Here is a 23,579-nt window from a genome sequence, read left to right on the forward strand (position 1 = left end):
TGGAACAACTAAGCCCGTGCACCACAACTACTGAGCCTGCGCTCTAGAGTCCGTGAGCCACAACTACTGAAGCCTGCACGCCTAGAGCCCGTGCTCAGCAACGAGAAGCCACCGCAGTGAGAAGCCCGCGGACCGCAGTGAAGAGTAGCCCCCGCTCACCGCAACTAGAGAAAGCCTGCGCGCAGCAACGAAGACCCAATGCAGCCATAAATAAATAAATAAATAAATAAATAAATAAATTAATTAATTAATTAATTTAAAAAATGACGCTTTCACTCCACCTCTTCTAAAAACCTTCCTGGCCTCGTTCAGTGGTGCCTTCATTTCCCAACACCTTGAATTCCCTGTATGCGGACTCCTGGGGCCACTTCCTCCTGAGATCCAATTCCAAACACACCCGCCACATGGAGCGCCTGCCACGCTTTGCGTGTAATAAATGTCCTTCTGGCCTCGAGTGACTTTAACAGAGCTCCAGACCTCCGTAATTAGGGAGCCCCCCCCTACTTTTTTTTTTAACATGGAAGACATTTACATTTATTTTTACTTTCCCACATCACCAGTCATGGATGAGTGGCTTGTATCTCCATCAGGAAAACATAGCACTATCGAGTTACTATTAATATTATATCCAATAGAGAACTCAATCTTTGGTCACAGTGTTAAGAGCTCCTGGATTTAGTCCCATCAGCCCTCTCTGAAATGACCTAAGGGAGCCCTTTTTGAGGCAAGTAGAGGATTTCCACATTTCCTTTGTAATGGATGCTTACACAGGCTTCACACACTCGGTAACTGGGCACCATTAACCCCAAGTATGGCAATGTCCTCTGAACTTTCGGCTTTTTAATCCAGGCTCAGGTAAGAAGCACCACACCATTTAGGAAAGACTTGCCTCAGGTTAGAAACTATGGGACTCACCCAAAAGACGTGTTGTTTTGCTTCTGAGCTGGAAAGTGTGGTAAAGTTCCCTCCCTGGACTGAAATTTGCATTTTGAGAGGGGCTGCCTTGAACACGGACTTTTGGGTCTAGAAGCTGAAATCAGCTTTTGGTCTTCGAGTGATTCTGAAATAACTTACGGTTTCACCTCAAGCACAGCCCCCTGGGACTCGAAGGAAGCCGAGAGGAGAGATGGACAGCCCCCTACCCTCAACTGAGATGATTTCTCACGGCAGATTGTGGCTCCTTTACCGCAGAGCAATCTACTGAAACAGTAGCCAGGGACGTGTGGAGCTGGCTGGGCACCCTGGCTTGGAAAGAGGCAAGCAGACCTTTCTGTTTTTCTTTAATTTTCTAAGCATTTTAACGCACCCAATTCGTGTCAGGCACTTGGGGATATAAAGAAAATAAGACTTCAGTCCTCAGCCCTCCAGGAGCGGACACCACGGTCGGGGGTGTCAACCTGTTTACCAGTCAGGCACCCGGGATAAATGGTTGTCTGAACAGCATTTCTAAATGAAGCCAGGTTTCCAAATGCTCATTCAGTTGGTAGTGAGGGTAGCTGATGATCTTTAAAAGTATTGATAAAGAATAAATGTTCTGTGAGATCTTTAGGCTTTAAAACCCTACTGTATGGAGCGGATCTTTTCAACATTTATCCACCCCTTAGAAATTGTGAGGCAGAGAGACTCCCAGAATGTCAGAGCTGGAATGTTAGGCCTTTGAAAGCTTCTTTGGCCAACACTTTCATTTGACAGACAAGGGAATCAAGGCTCACAGAGGTCCCACTGGGCCCACTCGAGGTCCCAGAGGAAGTCAGAGAGCTCCAGAGATGAGATTTCGGAATGTCCCTCCAGGTCTGTTCCATCGCCCCAGGGAGCCTCCCTGGCAAGGTGTGACCTGGGCCGGCCACTACAGGCCTGGCCCTCTCTGCTCACACCCGTCCAGAGGAGCACACTGCCCTGTGACAACTGTCTCTCTTACTTCATATCTTGCACCAGACTGACTTATCAGTATTCTTAGCAGGGAAGGGTCAAGACTGGGTAACTCCCTGCGAAAATCAATTGGGCCACTAATAATGAGGGCTTTTCTTGGTTTGGTTTTCTTGACTCAGTAAAGCATCAAGGGAATAAAAAGGCAAGGTCTGGCTAGGCTCACGGTTGGGCCAGGCTTCTGGGGTACCCGGTAGAGGTTCTAAAGCCCCATCTTGCAGCAAAGCCCTAATTCCAACCAAAGCATATTCTGCTAAAGACAAGCTGCTTTCCTTCCAGTGCAGAGCGGTACATGCTGTTAGCAACATTTCCGGAGGGCCTGACCTGTTCTGGGCATCGCACTGGCAGTGCCGGGCTTCCATGGCCTTCTAACCTGGAGGGTCTCCTCCACGGAGGGGCGGGGGTGGGATGGCTTCAAGACGGGTTGTTCCAACCCGACTGGCTGGGAAGGAGCTTCCCATCGCAGACAGAAGCCCAGCCTCCCCTTGCCCTGTGCTTGGCCCCAGCACACACAGAGACAAAGCCTTGGCCCACTGGCAGCCTCTCCTCCAGGCTTTGGGGATTAGCACTCGAGCACCTGGACTTGACCTCAAGGGCAGGTCCCGAGGGATCCATCGGCCAGGCTGCCTGCACTTCCCTCCAAAGCCACAGACCCATGACGGTGGCCGCCCAGGACCTCCACCAACTCGGCGTGGGGGGCTTGGCGAAAATCTTCAAATCGTCAGTTCCCTAGTCTACCCTGACCTTCTCATCTTCCTCCCTCTGGTTTGGGGTGAACCAGTTCACACAAGTGGCTCTTATTTCCATGGTAGAGCCCTTGTGTCGGCTTAAGGCCAACCGCTGCCGCCAAGGTCTCTATTTTGCTTTCATGTTCAGAGAAGGGCATCTGATCATGTCCCCAAGGGGGTGGTCAGTGTGGCAAGGTGCAGGGCCAGAGCGCTTTGATGATACAGGTGAAAACCCCTCCAGTGCCCCAAGGAAATCTCTCAAAGGAGAGTAAATTCAAAGGACTCGGCAGTTCTGAAAAGCTAAGTCCCAGGAGAGAGGCGAGACTGGGCTAGATGGCCGCTTTGGTCCCTTCCACCCCAACGGGCTGTGGGCTCTGAGGCCAGCTGTTGCCAACCCACACTGTTCAGACCCTGCGGGGGCCTGGCCGGTGGGGGGCGGTTCTCCTTCCTGAAGCTGAGCAAGGATGCCTCGCCCCGACCTCATTCCCACCCCCCACCCCCCGCCATTTGACCCCCCCTTGGGGTCGGTCCTCCGAGCAACATCCAAAAGGATATTTCTGGCGTGTTTTTCCTTTACAGCCACTTCCTGCGTATTAATGGCCTTATTGATGCTGACAGTCTGAAAAACAAGAGGGAGGGGGGAGGGGAAGGAGGATGAGATGAATAAGCTTCTGACAGTGGCTGGGACCCTCTCAGACGCCCCGCCCCTTCCCCTCCCTCCTCAGACCCCTCTGCTCCACTGTCCCCTTGCAGGGCCCCCTGCGGGGGGCAGAGGTGGGCAGCACTCCCAGGCCAGCTGGCCCGGGCTGTCCTAAGGCAGCGGGCTTTGCTGCCTGGCATTGGCTGTGCCCAGCTGCTGCGCCCGCATGCCACTCATTCACTTGGCCCAACATGGCAATTAAAGCCTGCACAAAGGGATGCCTTTCATCCCCCAGGGAAACATTATTTCTCCGGGAGCAGGAGGAAGAGGCGCTGAGATCAGGGAGGGGCTGTGGCTCAAAGACGGTCCGGCCACCCCTCTCTCACAGCTAGAACCTTCCATGGAGCCTACCCTAGCTGGCCCGGGGTTGACAGTGGTCACTCTCCTCTCTTGTTTCCCTGCTCTTGGGCACCTTCCAGCTCCTAACCAAATTCCCTTCTATTTTCTTACTTCTGTCATAGGACATGACGAATATTCACCCCTTTCTGGTCGTTTTAAAAATCGTAACTCTCTTTTGAAGTAAGCAAAGCACGTTATACATGTAAATATAACTTACACACACACATACATGGGATCGTATCATGTAGGCTGTTTTTTGAAATATAGCCTTTTTCTGTTTTGCTTTGCTTCCTTCCACAGACATCATTCTACCCCAACCCATGTTAGCAACTTGTTATGCATCCTGCACGCGTGCACGTGCGCACACACACACACACACACACCCCTACATTCCGAAGGGGTTATTTTTGTCACTGTTCTATAAAACTGGGACTGTCATGCACAGACTTTTTTACATCTTGCTCTTCTCACTTGAAAATATCCCATGAAACATTCTCCAAGTGAACTGGTAAAACGCTAGTTCATTCTTTAAAAAGATAACATAATATTCCAAGGCGTGGGTGGATGTGATTTATAGCATCCTGTATTGGGAGGCAATTTATTTCCAGTAAACTATTTTAGTAAACATCCTTATACATATATCCTTATTAATTGAGGCTTTCGTTTCCAAGGGATAGCGTACTAGGAGTGAGATTACTGGGTCCACTTCTTCTTTTTTTTTTAAAACTTTTCATTATGGAGAAGTCCAAGCACACACAAATATGATGATTAGTCTAATAAGCCCTCATATAGTCAGTCCCCAGCACCAATTATTATGAACTTGCAGCCAAACATGCATCCTTATGGGTGAGGGGTCACAAACATTTTCTGTAGAGCCAGTTAGTAAATATTTCAGGCTTTGCAGGTCACATGGTCTCCATCACAACTATTCAGCTCTGCTGCTGGAGGGAAAAAGCAGCCTCAGCGATACTAAATGAATACGGAACTGAAAGACTGTGGCTGAATTCCAATAAAACTTTATTTACAAAACCAGGAGGTGGTCTGGATTTGGTCTGCACCTCTACTGTGCTGACCCTTGCTTTATACCATTGGTCACTGATGTCCTTGCTCCCTGGATTATCTGAAGTAAATTCTAGGCGTTATACCATTTTACCAGTAAATATTTCAGTATGAACTTCTAAGAAAAAAAAAAAAAGACTCTTTAAAATTTAACCATACTATGATCACACCTAAAATTTTAAGGATACTTTCTTAATGTCATCAAATGGTTAGTGTTCACATTTCTCTCTTGTGTTAAAAAAACAAACAAACAACTTTCTTGCAGCTGTTCTAATCAGGATCTAAACAAGGCGGCCATCAGGCTTTGTAAACAGGCTACAACAATTCACATTTCCACTGGCGATGATCAAAAGTACCCCCTCCAAGAGGGGTTATCACTTCTTTTCATTTTTGCTGGTCTTACAGGTATAGCGACATTTCATCATGAACCTGTAATTTCCTGACTGCTAGTAAGTTTTGAGTATTTTCTTATATGTTCTCATGGTTGTTGATTGCCTTACCTAGTGAAGTATGTTCATCTTATCTTTTATAGCTTCTATGTTTACTTACGGTTTCTCCTGCCCCATGTTTATACTGGTAGACTCTTACGTTTTCCTCTAAGTGTTTTATTGTTTGTATTTTATTGTTTGTGTTTGAATCTTCATCTGGAAAAAATACATACTTATGTATATGTCATATATGTATATGTACATGTATATGTGTATATTTGGTACAAAATAGGTTATACCAAGATATGGTCTTTTATATCTGGTTTACATAACTTTTAGGTGTGTTCTTTAAGTCCACTATTGCACGTATTTTTTTTTCCTCTACCAGAATCAACTCTTTTTTTTAAATTGAGATATAGTTAATTTACAATGTTGTGTTAGTTTCAAGTATACAGCAAAGTGATTCAGTTATACATATATATATATTCCTTTTCAGATTCTTTTCCCATGTAGGTTATTATAAGATATTGAGTATAGTTCCTTATGCTCTACAGTAGATCCTTGTTGTTTACCTATTTTATATTGGGTTCGCCAAAAAATTCGTTTGGTTTTAAGTACAAATAAAAGACGTTTTTCATTTTCACGAAGAACTTTATTGAACAACGTATTCACTAACCGAACGAAACTTTTGGCCAACCCAATATATAGTAGTGTGTATACGTTAATCCCAAACTCCTAATTTATCTACCTCCCTCCCCCATAAGTTTGTTTTCTATGTCTGTGAGCCAGACTCAACTTCTTTAATAGCATAAGCTCTGTTGTGGGTTGAACTGTGTCTTCCCAAAAAAGACATGTTCAAGTTCAAATCCCCCAGCGCCTGTGAATGTGATCTCATTTGGAAACAGGGTCTTTGCAGATGTAATTAGTTAAGATGATGTCATACTGGATTAGGGTGAGTCCTAAATCCAGTATGACTGGTGCCCTTATAGGAAGGCCAGGTGAAGACACAGGGACACAGACACTCAGGAAGAAGACAGCCATGTGAAGATGGAAGCTGACACTAAAGTGATGTGTCTACAAGCCAAGGAATGCGAAAGATGGCCAGCAACCACCAGAAGTTAGGAAGAGGCAAGGATGGATTCTTCCCTAGAGCCTCCAAAGGGAACATGGCCCTGCTGACACCGTTATTTTGACCTTCTAGCCTCCAGAACTGGGAGAGAACAAATTTCTGTCGTTTTAAGCCACACACTATGTGGTAATTCGTTATGGCAGCTCCAGGAGACTAACACAGGGTCCTTTCCCCATCCTGCTCAGTCACCTCCGAAGACAAGGAGAGGGCAGATACTCCTTTCCCTCTTCCCTACAGCACACGCAGGGGGCTCCACTGAGCACAGCTGTTGGCTGTCAGTGCAACGGTAAGACCAGTCCAGAAGGAATCTCATATAAGAGATGCTGTAAGAAAGAAGTAAAAAGTTTATCCCCCTAAAATCTCCCAGTGAGGCAGCACTTGTGTCCTGTGGAGACCCAGTGCTTCCAGCTTCCTCTTCACAAGTCCTTCCTTGGACCTTGTTTCTCAGCTTCTGCTTCCAGGCCAGTCCCACGTCATCCTCTTTCCTTCAGATTTCCTCAGGTGAGTTACACGCTTTCAACTATGTTTCTCTCCTGGCTCTAGAACAATGATGGGATCCTGGCTGCAGACAGACCTCTGGGCAAAGTGACCACATTTGCCGAGCCTTTAAAGGTTGCCTGCGTTCATAAGGAGTTATAAGGGACCTAAATATGTAAGATGACACCAAGAGATGCAAATCCAGTAAGGTGTGAACTGGATGTGGTCAAGTTCTAGGGGGTTGGTAGAGACAGCCAGTAGCACAGGCTGTGATGGAAAAAGAGAAATCCATGTTGGCCAGAAATGCTAGAAACTGCGTCAGGGCCTTGAGGGAGGACTGTGATGGGTGTGGTTTAGACTTAGTCCACAAATATCTATTTATACTGATGGACGAAAGACCAATTGCCCAAGCCTGTGGTCAGTATGAGCCTTGCTTACAAAAACAAACAAAAAATCCTTAAAATTCCCTTAAGCCACATAAAATAATATACCATGAGTTTGTAACTGTAGACTGTGTGTGTGTGTGTGTGTGTGTGTGTGTGTGTGTGTGTGTGTCTGAAAACTGAAAATATCCTGTACTCTACATGTTGAAAGGAAGGAGAGATCCTGTGAAACTGCGATGCTGCTCAGGGAAACTTTGTCGAAGGAAGAAAGGGGTCACCTGTCTGTCCCTGGTGCTTCCCCTGCCATTGACTGACTTCTCTCAGTGACACTGCCTACAGATTTGAGGGGCACTTATGGTTGTCGCACAGAAGGCTAAGCCACTTGCCCAAGGTCATACTATTCGGGCGGCCGGATCCTCGAGCCCAGCTCTGGAAAGGCTTGGAACACGAGGGCTGGTTCTGCTGCAGGGCCACGTGTGTGCAAGGGCAGAACGGGGGATGAAGGCAGAAAGGGAGGTAGCGCTGGGTGCGGGGGGCCAGTGGGTTTCGGAGGGGGCGGGAAAGGATGGAAGCAGCTGAAGGGAAGAGAGTTGAAGGAGGCAGCTATTAATAGCAGAGAAGTGAAGGAATAAAGGCCTTAATCTAAAAGGTGGAAGTGAAATGGAAAGAACCCGACACAAGGTGGGCTATGAAGCAATTCCAATAGGATTGGCCAGTAGGAGCTCCCAGTTACAGGGAACACAACAGAGGGAAGAATCAATGGTGCTGCAGAGGTTTTGAAGCTGGGCAGGTGGCAGAACAGAGGCAGGCATCTGGGGCTGAGGGGACACTGTAAACAAAGGACAATGAGGCTGGGGGGCTTGGGGTGAGAAACAGTCATTTTTAAAAGATTGAAGAAGTAAACTAGCAGTAGCAGTGGTTATAATCATCAAGATAATGGCAGCTAATGAGTACTTACTACCCAGCCCTGTGTTAATAAGTATTTTGTATGAATTATCTCATTAAAGTCTTATAACTCTACATCCTACGAGTGAGTATTAGTATCAATCATCTTCATTTTACAGATAAGGAAACCAAGGCTTTGAAAGGCTATGTAAATTGCCCAAGGCTGCTCTACCAGCCAGTGTAGAGCTGGAACTCAGACTCGGAAGTGGGGCTCCACAGCTCAGGCTCTGGATCACAATCCCCACATGAGACATGGCCCTCCATACCCCAGAGACACAGAACCAGAGTCCAAATGATTTCCACAGACTGGAAAAATGGGTGAAACTTCACTGGATGCAATCCAGCAGGTATAAAGGAAGCTTCCTATATTTAGGTCTAAACTCGCTGGCACAGGGGAGATATGAGTCAAAGCAGCACTTGTGAAAATGATTTAGGTGTTTTATTTGGCTGCCAACTTAATACAAGCAACGCTGTGATGTGGCTGATCAAAATGCAAGTCTGAGCTCTGGAGGTATTAAAAGGAATACAGTGTTCAGAATGAGGGAGGGGATGGTTCTAATTCTCTATGAAGATAAATTCACAGGTAAAACACTATTCAGTTTTAGACCTTGTTCATTATGAAGGAAACCAACAAACTAGACTGCTTCTAAAAGAGAGTGACCTGAACTGGGATAAGCCTGGGGCCTGAAGAAAACTTAGAGGAATATCAGTATTCTTAAAGGTGGTCATGTGGAAGGAGGAATAACTCCAGGGATCAGAACCAGACCAACGGGGGCTTCCCTGGTGGCACAGTGGTTGAGAGTCTGCCTGCCAATGCAGGGGACACGGGTTCGAGCCCTGGTCTGGGAAGATCCCACATGCCGCGGAGCAACTAGGCCCGTGAGCCACAACTACTGAGCCTGCGCGTCTGGAGCCTGTGCTCCGCAACAAGAGGCCGCGATAATGAGAGGCCCGCGCACCGCGATGAAGAGTGGCCCCCGCTTGCCGCAACTAGAGAAAGCCCTCGCACAGAAACGAAGACCCAACACAGCCATAAATAAATAAATAAATAAATAAAAATTAAACTTAAAAAAAAAAAAACAAACAAAAAAACTAGACCAACGGGTAGAAGTACAGTCAGGCCGTTTCTGGATAAACTTAAAGCTGTCTCATGAAAGAGAGAATTCCCCATTATTAGAAGTATACAGGCAGAGGCATGGCAACGTCTCCTTAGAGTTACTGTGAAAAAGATTTACAGGCTCAGGCTGGATTAGGTGATTTTTAGGTTCCTTCTCACTGTTAGACTCTGTAAACGTCCTTCAGATGATGGAGGGCTTTGGATATAAGGGCAAGAAACTGTGACCTGGTGGACACTGAGATGCACAGAAGGCTCTTCTGTTTTTATGTTTTTTATTTTTGGCTGTGCTGTGGCATGCGGGATCTGAGTTCCCTGACCAGGGATCGAACCCGTGTCCCCTGCAGTGGAAGCACAGAGTCCTAACCACTGGACCACCAGGGAAGTCCCAACAGAAGGCTCTTGAGCAGGGGAGGGACCGGATACAAACGCCCCTCCGTCCTCCTGAGTTTGAAGAGTTACCTTTTCAGTGCCCTGAAAAAGGAAAGTGTGAAAACAACTTGTGTGTGGACATTCAGAGTCACAGCCCCAGTACGAGCCCAGGACCCCAACACAGCACCTAGCCTAGCACTGGGCTATGGAACGAAGTCTCTACCCAAATCAATAGCTACAAGACACCTGCAAGCCTTATCTGCCCTGGTCAGGACTGCCCCAGACCCTTCTCTTGCAGCTCTGGCAGGCTCCTGGGAGTGCCCACCTACTGCAGCCAACATGCCCAAAATTCTCCAGCCAACGCTTCCCTACCGAGAAGTTGGGCAGGGTCCAGCCCACAGCTGAAGGCCCACCGCCCGGTTTCTGTAGCAAGGCTTTTTGGGCTCAGAGGCAGGGCTGAGCCTCTGGGCCCGTAAAGGCAGGCTGTGGTCCTCCAGGGTCCTCGGAATCTCAGACACCGGACACATCCAGGGCGGAAGTACCACGCCAGGCTGAGTTTCCTGTACTTGTGCAATGCTCGGTGCCTGGGATGCCACCCCGCGTCACACGCCCCTCACTTCCTTCTGCATCCCAAATGCTGCCCCGTCTTCTTTCTTTTTAAATTCCTATTTCTCTTCGTGTGTTTGACAACAAGTATATTGTCTTACCTCCCCGTCAAGATTAAAATCCCAAGGGCGAGGACCCTGCCTTCTGCCCTTGTGGGCCCGCAGCTGCTAAGGCGGGGAAGAGTCTTAATAAATTATTAAATCATTAAGGACTTAATGACTGCTTCCCAGTGCGCCTGCCTCTAAAAAGTACCAGGTATGTGATTCATGGTCTCTTGAGAAAATCTGCTCTCTTCCCCTCCCCTCCCCAGACTCTCTCTGAAGTAAATAATTGGGTTCGGAGCTGGGCGATGCCTGGCGGGACGCTCCCAGGGCAGAGGGTGGGAAATTCGGGGCTCCACTGCTCACCTCCGGCCTACGTTAGAGAGCATCCTCTGAGAACAGGCTGTTCTACAGATTTCGCCGGAGTCACACAGGACCTCAGACGGTGCAGTGTCCCCCCTGAAAGAGCAGCATTGTACACCACTTCCTGACCCAGCTGGCCCTCGTGTCCCAGGCTGGTTCCGGAGGGCCAATTATCAGCAGGCACCGTAGGAAGGGCGGCTTTCCGTTCCCCCCCTCCCCCCCCCCCCGCCCCCGTCCCTGTCCTCTGCTCCCTCAGGACAGCCTCAGCCAGGCTGCAGCCAATGGGAAAACTTCGGACCTTGCTTCTGCGGGGGGCCAGGCCTGGGCCTGTGCTGCGGGGGCAGCTGGCCACAGTCAGGTCACGCACACAGCTGCTGGCAGGGACCAGCGCTTGGGCTGCCAAGGCCGGGCTGGCTCGCAAAGGTTCCATGGCAGGGGCAGGCACGGAGGATGTGCCCAGTGTGGGAGGCAGGTCCCAAAGCCAGGGACCGGAGAGCCCAGTGCCCGGGCCAAGTGTAGGAAAACCTGCGACCAGGCTGGGCAGAAGGAGAAAGGAGGGAGTAGGCTAGAAAGGACACAGAAGGAATGAAAAGGGCATCAGTGGGCGGGAGGCATTTGCTCAGCAAAGGCAGAGGTGGCCACCACCGATGGCCCTGGTAATGCTGCCCAGCACGGGCGCTGCACGCTGCATCACTCACCGCGTCAGGTTTGGAGGCTTGGGGTAAACAGACGAGGCAGGTGCTCCTGTTAACACCTGCTGCGCAGGGCAGAAAGGGATGCTTCGGGCCGTCCGCTCCTCCTGGAGAGGAACAAGGCTGGCGATGGGGGAGGGTGGGCTGTGATGCCAGAGAGAGACAGACTCAAAAGACTGCTGGGGCACATCATGGTAAAGGTGGGGGCAGCCTGAGAGAGGATGACAGATTCAGAACCGAGTCGCAGTCACATGAGTCTCGGGGAAGAGACAAGCGAGGCACAGAAGGCCGAACGTAGCCTTCAGCACTGAGTGAGACTGGTCTGGTCTTGGCCGTGATACTTGGAAGTGGATGTCCGACATCAAGTCTTTTGAATTCTTCTCTTGATCAGAAATAATGATAACAGAATGTCGTCGTTGTTGTCACCGGATTGATTAGTGGTAGCAGCTGAGCCTCTACCAGGCGCTGCACTTGGGGATTTGCTTCTGATCCTCCCTCCCCTGGAGGGCAGGCAATCTGACCCATTTTCCAAGTCACGTTGCCCAAAGCAGCACAGGCAGCCGCGGGTGGAGCCAGAATTCAAACCCAGGTCCCTCTCCCCACACACACTGTGCTATCTTCAGCAACTCGGCAGCCTCAATGCCATCCACCTGCCTGATTTTCTCTCTTTCTTTTTTTTTTTCTTACTCTTTGGCTACACTGTGTGGCATGCGGGATCTTAGTTCCCTGACCAGGGATCGAACCCGAGCCCCCTGCAGTGGAAGCGTGGAGTCCTAACCCCTGGACCTCCAGGGAAGTCCCCTGCCTTGCTTTCTACCCCACGGCAGCTGCGCCCCAGATCTCTACTGCTCCTGAGTGATCTCAACCAGGCCCATGGCTTTGAACTCTTCATTTCTGCCAACATGCCCCACTGCCCAACTATTCCTCTCCCAGTCTCCCTAGAAGTCACCCTTAACTGCTGCCTTTGTCTCAATGCTCCCATCCAACCCTTCAGCAATGCTGCCTTTCCGCCTCCCAAATCCCTCTGTTATCTCTCCATCTCCTCTGCCTCCAGCCAAGCCCAAACCTCTACGATGTCCCCACTGGACCACTGGAATAGCTTCCCAAGTGGATTAGCCCTCCCCAAGCGGCTCTCTGCCCAGCAGCCAGAGTGATCTTGATAAACCACACCTGAGATCACGCCACCTGGCGCAGAGCCCGCCACCACCAATGAAGCCCGCCCTCCCACATGGCGGACAAAGCCCTACACCGGCATCAACTCCCATTCGCCCTCTTACTTGTTATACCCCGACCACATGGGCTGCCTCTTTGTTCTTCAAACATTTAAAATTCTTTCTGTCTCTGATGCTCCTTATGCCTGGAATGGTCAGATTTTTGCCTCCCATTCTTTGCAAGGCTGGATGTTCCTTCTTTTCCAGGCTGTTCAAATACCACCTCCTAGGCAGCCTCTCTAATCTAAAGCATCTCTCCACCCCTTGGCCTGCATTACCTCTTTATCATGACACAACCATCCTGGTTATTTCCTGTAGAGGCTCTTATCTCAACCTGAAATCCCCTTGTTGGTTCCTTTGCTTGTTGTCGGTCTCACCACTAGACAGTGAACTCTGTGCTGACAGGGACCGTGTGATCCTGCTGTTCCCCCCCAGTGGACACACTGTGCCTGACACATGGATGGGCTGACAGAGGAAGAAGGCTGCTTGGCCCGGGCCTCTCCAAGCAGACATCCTCATCAGCACGTGATACCTTGTTTGTTCCACTCACCTGTCTAGGAACCTCCATCTTCCCCTTCCCAAGTCACATTTCTTTCTCTCCAACGAAAAATCTTGCTGATATTTAAATATAAACTGCCTTAACTAATGATATCCAGTTATCCTTTCTTACAATCCTTTAGCACTTAGCTAGGCTCCATATGGCTAAATACTTTGCCCCATTTAAATGCTTTTATAAAAGGTATGTGCTATAGACTGAATTGTGTGCCCCCCAAATTTGTATGTTGAAACCCTAACCTCCAGTGTGATGGTACCTGGAGCCTTTGGGCAGTACTTAGGGTTAGATGAGGTCGTGAGGATGGGGCCCCCATGATGAGATTAGTGACCTTAAAAAAGAGACACCAGAGCAGGCTCCCTTTCTCTTGCTCTCTTTTTCTCCACTATGTGAGGGCACAACAAGAAGGTGGCCGTCTACAAGTCACGACGGGAGCCCTCATGGAGATCCAAATCAGCCAGCACCTTGCTCTTAGACTTCCCAGCCTGCAGAACTGTGAGAAATAAATTCCTATTGTTTAAGCTACCCAGTCTATGATATTTTATTATGGCAGCCTGAACAGACTAAGAGTATTTTTTTCTCTTTTTTTTTTTAGTATTTTGTGAGTCTTATCTACTTCATAAGCTGAGGACTATTGAAATTAGGATCACATCTCCCCCTCCCCTCCCACTCTAAAGCCCCCAACCATCCTCTGGCTTCTGGAGAGGTGGTGAGTAATCCAATTATCTGGGTCATGCAGATTTCGAAGGGTTTAGCAAAAGGAAAGGCACTCGCTCTTCTGCAGTCTGATCTGGAGGGGAAGATGGAGTAAGAAAGTTGAGAAGATTAAAAAATGTCAATCAACTCTGTAATAGGTGTACAAACCTGTGTTGGGAGCAGGGTGGCCAGGACTGTGAAGCACCCAGGACAACTAAAGAAACAAGCATCCAAAGTGGAAAACACTGGGGGAAGCCATCCAAGTGTCCGTCCACAGAGGAATGGGTACACAGAACATGGTCTATCCATACAATGGAATATTATTCAGCCCTGAAAGGAAGGAAATCCTGACACCTGCTACAACATGGCTGAACCTTGAGGACATTATGCTGAGTGAGATAGGCCTGTCACAAAAAGACAGACCCTGTTGGATTCCACTTATATGAGGTACCTAGAGCAGTCACGTTCAGAGAGACAGAGGTAGAATGGTGTTTGCCAGGGGCTGGGAGGAGGGGCAAGTGGAGAGTTATTGTTTAATGGCGACAGAGTTTCAGTTTGGGAAGATGAAAAAGTTCTGGAGATGGATGGTGGTGATGGTCACACAGCAATGTGGAAGTACTCAATGCCACTGAACTGTACACTTATAAGTGATTAAAATGGTAAATTTTATGGTATGTACATTTTTACCACGATAAAAACACACACCCACACACAAAAAGGAGGAACTGATTATGCTACAACAGGGATCAATCTCAAAAACATGATGCTAAGAAGCCAGACACAAAATGTCACATATTGTATGATTCCATTTATACGAAATACCCAGGATAGGCAAATCCATAAGAGACAGAAAGCAGATTGCTAGTTGCCAGATTCAGGTAGGAGGGGGAATGGGGAGTGACTGCTTGATGGGTACAGGGTTTCCTCTTGGGGCGATGATAAAAATGTGCTGAAGTTAGATAGTTGTGATTGGTGGCACAACATCATGAATGTACTAAATGCTACAGAATTATATACTTTATATTGGCTGAGATGGTGAATTTTATTTTATGTGTAAAACAATTTTTTTTTTAAAAGGTGGAAACCACGGAGGAATTATGATTCTGACTGAATACCTACTTCTTGCAGGGCAGGGCCACCATCTAGGCTGTAGGACTATGCTACACAACTCCAGGTGGGCCTCTCCCAGACTGTGAGGGATGATCCTTGTACCTAGACCAGGGATTAGGAGTAACACGCGTGGTGAGATTGTGGGGAAATGGAGTGGTGCCCAAAGACCACGCATGGGTGAAGATAATCGTGATTTACCGAAAGAGAAGAAGGCAAAATTCCACCTGTTATTCATGAGAGATTCCCAAAAGGAAAGGCGGCGCCGCTCACCAGGCACCAACTTACGTTCACAGAAGCAAGTCAGGCCAGAATGACCTCGTTTCCTGGTTAAAACTCTAGGCCACCGTTTCAGGAAAACATCAACGTGTGTGTCTGATTTTCCATCATCAAGGTGCTTACCAGTCTCTTATAACATCTCATTGACAAGGATGAGAAAGAACAGGGGCTACTGGGGGTCGAAACTACTGACTGCCAGCCAAACCTGACCTGCAGCCTGAGAATAACCTATGAGCTGGGATTGGTTGTGGGATCTTAGCTACCCGACTAGGGCCACTGGCAGTGAAAGTGCGTAGTCCTAACCACTGAGCCGCCAGGGAATTCCCCTGGTTTTTACATTATTAAAGGAAGCAGAGGAGGTGGAGGAGGAAAGAGGTGGAGGAGGGGGGAGGAACAACAGCTGCAGGAGAAGCTGGCCACAAAGCCAAGACTATTTCCTATCTGGCCCTTGGCAGAAAAAGTTTGGCGTCCCCTGAGCTAGACAGGGAGGTCCATGAGGGTAGATGTCTGCCCTTACAGGTGCTGGTTGTTGGCTACCATCATCTTGATGTTGGGAGTAAATGCATTTGGATGATACTGGCAGACCATGACCATGGGCGAAAAACAACAAAACAGATTATTCCTGGGCCCAGAATCCTAGTACATATGGGTGAACAGCAAACCAGGTGAAAAGGACTGAACTCATTCCCGGTAAGTTCGTTAACAGTACGATGTGGCCACCATAATAAAATAAAATTTAAGAAGGTAATTTCATTTTGAGCTACATCAACAGAATTATAAGATCTAGAACAAGAGCCCATCCTTGGTTTTACAGCTTTCAACCTCACCTGGAGTACTGATTCATCCTACCACGTGCAGAGAGGCTGCTGGGCAGTGAATAATGCGTCCAGCTCCGGGCGCCCCATTCTAAGAGAATCACAGATCAAGTGGGCGTGTGCATAGGTGAACCACAGAAGGTCAGATGAGAGAACAGAAATCAGGGAAAGTGGTGGTGGGGAAGAGTGATGGGGAAGAAAGGGCACAGGTGTCTTCAAATATATTAGTTCCCAACACCCGTGAAACGGAAGGTCTCAGGGCCAGATGGGGACCCTTGAGTGAGGATGAAAAGAAGCCAGGTTCTGTCTTCATCACCTTCCCAAACTGGGAACAATCCCAATGTCCTTCCACGAGGGGACAAACTGCGGTATAGCTACACCACGCAAAGCTACTCAGAAATAAAAGGAAAAAACTACTGATTCATGCCAACTATAGGATGAATCTTAAAAGTATTATGTGAAGTGAAAGAAGCCAGTGTGGTTGGTGTGTCTGGGGAACAGCAAGAAGGCTGGTAAGGCTGGAGCAGAGCGAGAGGAGGGCAGGAAGCAGCCAGACCAGGCAGGGCCTTGAAGGCCATTAAGGACTTTAAGCAGAGGAGGAACAGGATCTGATTCTGTTTTTGAAAAGGAAAAGAGGCCCAGATGGAGCCCCGGGCCATTCCATCCGCATCAGGGAGACGAGGAGGAACCAGGGAAGGAGAGGGAGATGAAGCAGCAAGCCAGGCAGGAGGGGAATGGAGGCAGCAGGTGACCTCTCTCCCGGAGGAAGAAAGTGAGGCAGCTTAGAGGGAGCTTCAATTGTGTTGACCCCTGCTGAAGGGGCGGGGGCACCAGGACTGAGAATTAGCCACTGCGCACGACAAGGATGTCACGGGTGACCTGGGCAAGAACCGCTGCAGGGGGGTGGGGAGGGGAGCAGAGAACGGGAGGAGGAGGAGTGGGAGACAGTGGGGACAGAACGGACGTCTCCTCCCCTCCCAGGGCCCGGGGCTCAGCGCTGGGGCTCTTGGGGTGTATGAACAGCCCCTCAACTCCACGTCCCCCCTCCCCCACCAGTGACCCTATTTAGAACCAGCTCCCTGGCTGGTTCTCCATCCCCTGATGGGGTCACATAGACAAGAAATACAGACTCCCCGTCTGCAATCTTTCTAGAACGGGTGTAGAGAGGCTGCAAAGAACACTCTTTTTCCAGAGACAAATACCTATATTTCCTTCTCTGAAAGCTATCCAGGATGCTCATCAATCCCCAGAGAAGTGATCTCCCTTTCTACATGACAAGACCCCTCTCCCACCTGCCTCCTCATTACCAGTTCCCAAGGCTCCTCTTCAGCCACGGTTCCAGCTTCTGTGGGGATAGAGTGAGAGAGCCGACGGGAGCAGCCTCCCTCCTGTACCTTCAAGCCTCTGAGAGGCCTTCCCAGGGCAACCTGGGCCCCTTGCTGTTGTGCAGCCCTCGTCCTCTTGTTTTCTCTGCCACTATGCTGGGAGAGACCCCCCAGCTCTGCATCCCCAAAGGTCCCCAGAAATTTCCTACAGACTCTGAATCAGACCATCCAGCACAGGGGCAACTGATTACAGAAAGGGGGACCCCATCGTGTCCTCCTGACCCGGAGAAGAAGCCAACAAGCTCCGTCTTCCCTCCCTCATTTATCAGGACTACTGAAGAGTCCCCTTCAGCCAGGTCATCCTGCATATCCTCAGGCAAAGATCAGCATCTTCCCTGCACTTTGTCCCCCAATGTAACCCAAGCTCAGGTCACCCACCAACTTGAGCAGCCCAATGTCTCCTGTGGGTCTCAGCCACTGTGCACACCAGCAGCCTCCCCCCAAGGGAGAGCGTCTGTGACAACCATAGGGTACCCACGTGGGCCTTCAGAAGGTCCCAGGATGTAGGGCATGAGGGTTAGATACTGAGACGCCGGGTCTCAGGGAAAAGGAGATGCTGGCCCATCTTCCCTCTTCCCCACCTGCAGGCGGCTGTGGCTTCAGACAGGCATGCCCTGGCCCCCACCGTTCTGTTTCTCTTGTCACAGAGGAAGCCTTGGTTCTGCCTTCCTAGTGACCCAAACTGCACTGCCACATTCACAGGGGCTGCACCAAGAACTCATTAGAGTCCTTCTTAGGGCCAGGCCTCTGCCTAGAAAGTGATGCTGGGGCAGGCCCATCAGACGCATCTTGATCATTCAGGAGGCACCGAGCCAAGCTCGAGTGGCCTTTCGCAATGGCCTTGGTTTCCAGATAGACAGCTGGTCTGCAAGAGTGGAAACCCTGAGCTGTGTCTTTCCCCAAATCACCAGCATTGCTCAACTTCCTCTCCTCCCCCCACCATGCTCTCCAGCACTCTCCACCTCCCAGATTTCTAATGGGGAGGTTAGTTTTGTTTCTTCTCTTTCAGCAGCACAGAGCAACTTTGCTCTGACTCTCTCAAGACACAGGGGGGAGGCGGTGGCACACCATAGGACCCACCCTTCCTCAGCTCCGTGCCTCTCCCAGACCCCATTCCTAACAGTGTCTCCGTGTCAAATGAATGAGCCGGGAGGCACTTGAGAGACCCAGACAATGCCAGTGCCTGCCACTTCCCGCCCCCCAAACCTCTGTTTTATCATCTATTTCTACAGCAAACTCACCCCCATATTACTATATAACTGACCCCCTACCTCTACTCTCCACCACTACGGACCCAAATAAAGCAGCAAGAATACCTTTCCTCCTGAGTTCTCCCAGCTGAGAAAGCGAGGGGTCCCTGATCTCATGAAATCCAAACTCTCCCACGTGGCTTCAGCGACACCCCTCGCGTCTCCTTCTTCAGCTTCACTTCTCACTTCAGATGGTGGTCTTCACAAGACTGTGACCCAGTTTTCCAGAAATGCAATTTATAAATAAATAGGGTCCCATTTTACACAAGAGGGCGGCTGCGGGAAGATATGTTACTTGACTCCAACAATGAATTCGGTAACCTTAGATCTTCCCAATTCACCTGTTTGGCTCATTCAAATGTGTGAAGACAAGGTGTGCATGGAAAATAATGACAAGAGCATTTCTCCTTTATTGTCTAGCCCTTCACATTCTGCAAAGAGCTTTCATTTGCAGTCTGACTGATGCTGAGAAACCCTGGTGAGAGACCTGGGCACACTTTATGGGTAAACAAGTGGGCTTGGAGAGGTCCAGCCACACCAGTCGGGCACATGCTCTACACTCTACAACCTATATGGTTACAACTGAACTCTTAGCCAGAGCCAACTTGTTTACTAAGCCCCTGCTCTGACCTCTGATGTGAATCAAAAGGAGAAAGTTTTTCAGAAAACCTAGAGTGGGTACCTGAAGAAGACCATCCCTGAGGTCAAACAACCTCTAAACAAATCAGCTTGTACTACTGTCATGGAAGCAGGTTCTGGTCTTAGTTGCTCGCACACCTCCCACCAAACCCCCATAATACACAGTTTTATTCTTTCTCGGGAAGAACCTGTTCCAGTCTGAAGGGAGACAGATTGGATGTTGGGCCTGTGAAGTCCAAGGTCACTGCAGGCAGACACTGTTGAGAGCACCTGGACTAAACTCCATCAGGCAGAGGTCCCAGGAGCTCGCTCTCCTCTGAGATTTCCGCAGGTGGGTGACGTACCGAGAGGGGACAGTCCGGAGCCCTGAACTCCAGCCCCCAGACAAATCAGCCAGTCCGGTCACAGTCTATGGTCGAATTCACATCAAGCACCTTCTGCAAAGCCCCATAGGGGGGCTTCCCTGGTGGCGCAGTGGTTGAGAATCTGCCTGCCAATGCAGGGGACACGGGTTCGAGCCCTGGTCTGGGAAGATCCCACATGCTGCGGAGCAACTGGGCCCGTGAGCCACAACTACTGAGCCTGCGCGTCTGGAGCCTGTGCTCCGCAACAAGAGAGGCCGCAACAGTGAGAGGTCCGCGCACCGCGATGAAGAGTGGCCCCCACTCGCCGCAACTAGAGAAAGCCCTCGCACAGAAATGAAGACCCTACACAGCAAAAATAAATAAATAAATAAATTTATTTTTAAAAAAAGCCCCATAGGGGATGCCCGTCCAGCCTCATTCAGCAGCCTCAAATAGCAACACGGTGTTTTTTTGGTCAGTGGTTCTCCAATCTGGCTGTACCTGAATATCACCTAAGAACTGACCCCTGTACCCCCCGTATGCATTCACCCACCCCTAACAGATTCCTTTGCTCCACCCAGGATTGGACTCATCTGGTCTGAGAAAGGGCCACTGTTCATTACACTCTAAATCCGGCCGTGTTACAGAAGAACATTCTATGTCAGAGTATAAGGGAGGAAAAAAGCTCAGCTAAAGGAAAAGCAGGAATGAAGAGGGGGAAGAATGGGAGGAGCAAAGAAAAAGGGAATAATAAAGACTTTATATTATAATATTTACTTCTATAATAATAAAGTGGAAAAATGGAAAATGAAGAGATTTCCTCAGCTCAGACAGGCATACCTTGATTTAAGTAAATATAATTTTTTTTCCCGGAAAATATGAATTGACAATAAGGACAAATCAGGAGATTAGTCATTTTACAAAAGAATTTGACATCAGATTCCTTTAAATAGCAGTCTCCGCTAGTACATTTAAAATAGGATTCCTTTTACAGAAGTGTGATTTATACAAAACCACATCTGTTGCATAAACCTCAGAAAAAGAGCTCTCCTGCCATATACTCTGGTTAACTATAGAACTGGCCCAGTACAGATGGTCACCTCTTTTCTTCCAAAAGATAGATACCCAGCCCTGCTCTCTGTCACCTATTTCTCTGTTTTACCTGATTATGGTTCATTGATTCCTAAGGGCCACTGGATTCTTCCAGTCTTCCCTAAACTCAGGGAGCAACTGCTCTGAATTCTTTTCATACTCATTCATTAAACACATATTTCTTGAAGGCCTATCATGGGCACTACTCTAGGGGTACAGCCGTGAACAAAAAACGATCTCTCTGGTCCTGTGGATCTCATATTTTAGTGGGAGAGAGAGGGTAAATAATTAAAATACACAGTACGTGAGATGGTGCTCTATGGAAGAAAAATAAGGCCGACAATGAGGCTGGCGCATACTAGGCTGGTGTTACCTTACGCAGGGTCATGAGGGAAGGCTGTACTAGGAGACAAAGGGCTGCATTTGTAGGTGATGAGGAAGCAAGCCCGGCAGACACCTGGGGGAATAGCTGCAGGCAGAGCCCACCTGGCAGGTATGAGGAACAGCTAGAGGTTAAGCGTGGCTGGCGCTGAGAGGTCAGAGGTGGGAGGGACCAGATCACAAGGGGCTACTATAAGGACCAGCCTTTGTTCTGAGAGAGACAGGAGCCACTGGGAGGTTTTTTTTTTTAAGATTCTTTCCTATTGGTTTCACATTAAAGCGAGACAATTCTCTTTTTCTTTTAACATTTATTTATTTTATTTATTTAGTTTCCTTTTTTTTTTTTTTGGCTGCGTCAGGTCTTAGTTGCGGCACATGGGATCTCTTTCATTCTGGCGCAGGGTCTGCTCTGGTTTCTCTCTAGTTGCAGTGAGTGGGCTTCTCTCTCGTTGTGGCATGTGGGCTCCAGAGCGCGTGGGCTCTGTAGTTTGCGGCACGCGGGCTCTCTCGTTGAGGCGCGGAGCTCAGTAGTTGCGGCACGTGGGCTTAGTTGCCCCGCGGCACCTGAGATCTTAGTTCCCCGACCAGGGATTGAACCCATGTCCCCTGTATTGGAAGGCGGATTCTGTACCACTGGACCACCAGGGGAGTCCCCCTCACTTTTTTTTCTTTTTGAGCAAAAGGGTGACATTATCGGACTCAGTGTTTTAGAGGATCCCTCTGGCTGCTGTGCTGAGAAGAGGCTGTAGGGACCAGCCTGCAAGCGGGGAGGGGGGATGATTAAGACTCTGCTGCTTTAATTCGGGCCAGAGATGATGGTGGCTCAGATGCGGCTGGCAGCAGTGGAGGTGCTGAGATGTGGTGGGATTCGGATACATTTTGAAGGCAGAGCTGACAGGATTTGCTGCTGTTTGGACGTGGGGTATGAGGAAGGAAGGAGTCAAGGAAGGCACCATAATTATTTGCCAGAGTAACGAGAGGGCCCAAGTTGCCATTAACAAGATGGAAAGAATCACGGGAGGACAGGCTTGGGGCAGGGCAGATTGGAGCTTGTTTTTGGACATGTTAAATAAGAGATGTCCATTGGATATCCAGACAGAGCTGTAAATGAGCCGGGGGATGTGCAAGCCTGGAATTCGGGAGAGGTTCATGCTAGATGCATCAATTTGATAGTCATTAGCATATATAGAGATGGGATTTAAGAATGAATAAGATCACCAAGGAGTAAGTCCAGATGAGAAGTCTGGGGACAGCCTGAGTACACCCAATATTCAAGAAAGAGAGACATGAGGGAATGAGTAACGGAAACAGAAAAGCAACCAGGAGAGGGTTTGGCCTCCTGGAACTGCATGAAGAAACATACTTGAACTTCAGTGGTGTTGGACGTTGCTGATAGATCAAACGGGATGAGAGCTGAAAACTGACCACTGGCTTGAACATCATGGTGACCTTCACCAGGGCTTTTTGGTGGAGTGGAAGAGAGAGCCTGATGGGGGATTCAGGAGAAAAGGGGTAACAGGGGCACTGTAGGCAGCAAGTGCTGGTAAGGGGGGCAGAGAAAGAAGAAGGTAGGGTCTAGGTTTCCTTGTTTTAAATGGGAGAAGGTATAACCTGTCTGTATAGACGTGAGGGGAGAGAAGGGAGAGGGTCGCTGGGATGGGGAAGGGGTCCAATGCACAACAGGAGGCAGCCACCCTGTTAGAGTAACAGGCCAGGTCACAGAGTACAGACACAGGTGTAGGCAGGTGCGCTGGAGACAGCTTGTGTGAGCTCTCTTGGGATTGCATCTCCTTTCACAGTGAACTAGGAAGCGAGGTCAAGGGCTCAGCATGAGGGCAGCAGAGGAGAAGGCAGGAAGTACCGTTGAGGAAAGTGGAGGGCTGCTTAGACTGCAGGGACGCACAGGCCTCTGGAAGCAGCACCAGCACCCATCGAGGAAGGAAATTCAGCTGGCCCTCTGCCTCCTCTTCTCCCAGCCAATTCTCCTCCATCCCTTTCACTTTTCCTCACACCAACTCTTCTCCTCCTTCTCTTTGCCTTTCCAGATTTAAAACAGTTTGGACCTTGATGGACTCAGTACTCAGATATACTTGGTCACTTTGGTGCCCTTCTTCTTCTTCTTCTTCACTGAGGCCTTGCAGGAAGGAGAGGTGGGGTTGACCTGTGCTTGCTTTCGTAACATGGGCACCAGGGACTTGGTGGTCGATGTGTTTGTTTTCGGGGGATGAGGTGGGGGCAGGAGTCTGGGGGAAGCAAGGGAAGTATAAGGACAAAACATCCAGACTCCCATCACATCAACAAAAGAAGATAGAAACTACATGATCATCTCAGATGCTGAAAAAGCATCTGATAAAATTCAACATCCAGTCATGATAAAAACTCTTGCCAAAGTGGTCATAGAGGGAACATATCTCAACATAAAAGCTACTTATGACAAACCCACAGCCAACATAATACTAAACAGTGAAAAGCTGGAATCTTTCTCACTAAATTCTGGAACATGACAAGGATGCCCACTCTCACCA

At 49.0% G+C, this 23,579-nt stretch overlaps 1 protein-coding gene and 1 non-coding gene across 3 annotated transcripts in view; both read right to left on the reverse strand.

The window, feature by feature from the left end:
• HIP1 (huntingtin interacting protein 1) overlaps positions 1–23,579 on the reverse strand; it is a 152,846-nt gene that overhangs the window by 48,351 nt on the left and 80,916 nt on the right. For both annotated transcript variants that reach the window (XM_059896524.1, XM_059896525.1), the window contains exon 2: positions 3,210–3,273. In XM_059896524.1, coding sequence (XP_059752507.1) covers positions 3,210–3,273 — 64 coding nt within the window. The remainder of the gene's footprint in view (positions 1–3,209; positions 3,274–23,579) is intronic.
• LOC132350046 (small nucleolar RNA SNORA25) lies at positions 574–706 on the reverse strand. Its single transcript, XR_009497803.1, has one exon. It is a non-coding gene; the product is annotated as a small nucleolar RNA SNORA25 (small nucleolar RNA).

This window comes from Balaenoptera ricei, chromosome 15 (assembly GCF_028023285.1).
Source record: "Balaenoptera ricei isolate mBalRic1 chromosome 15, mBalRic1.hap2, whole genome shotgun sequence".
Lineage (NCBI taxonomy): Eukaryota > Metazoa > Chordata > Mammalia > Artiodactyla > Balaenopteridae > Balaenoptera > Balaenoptera ricei.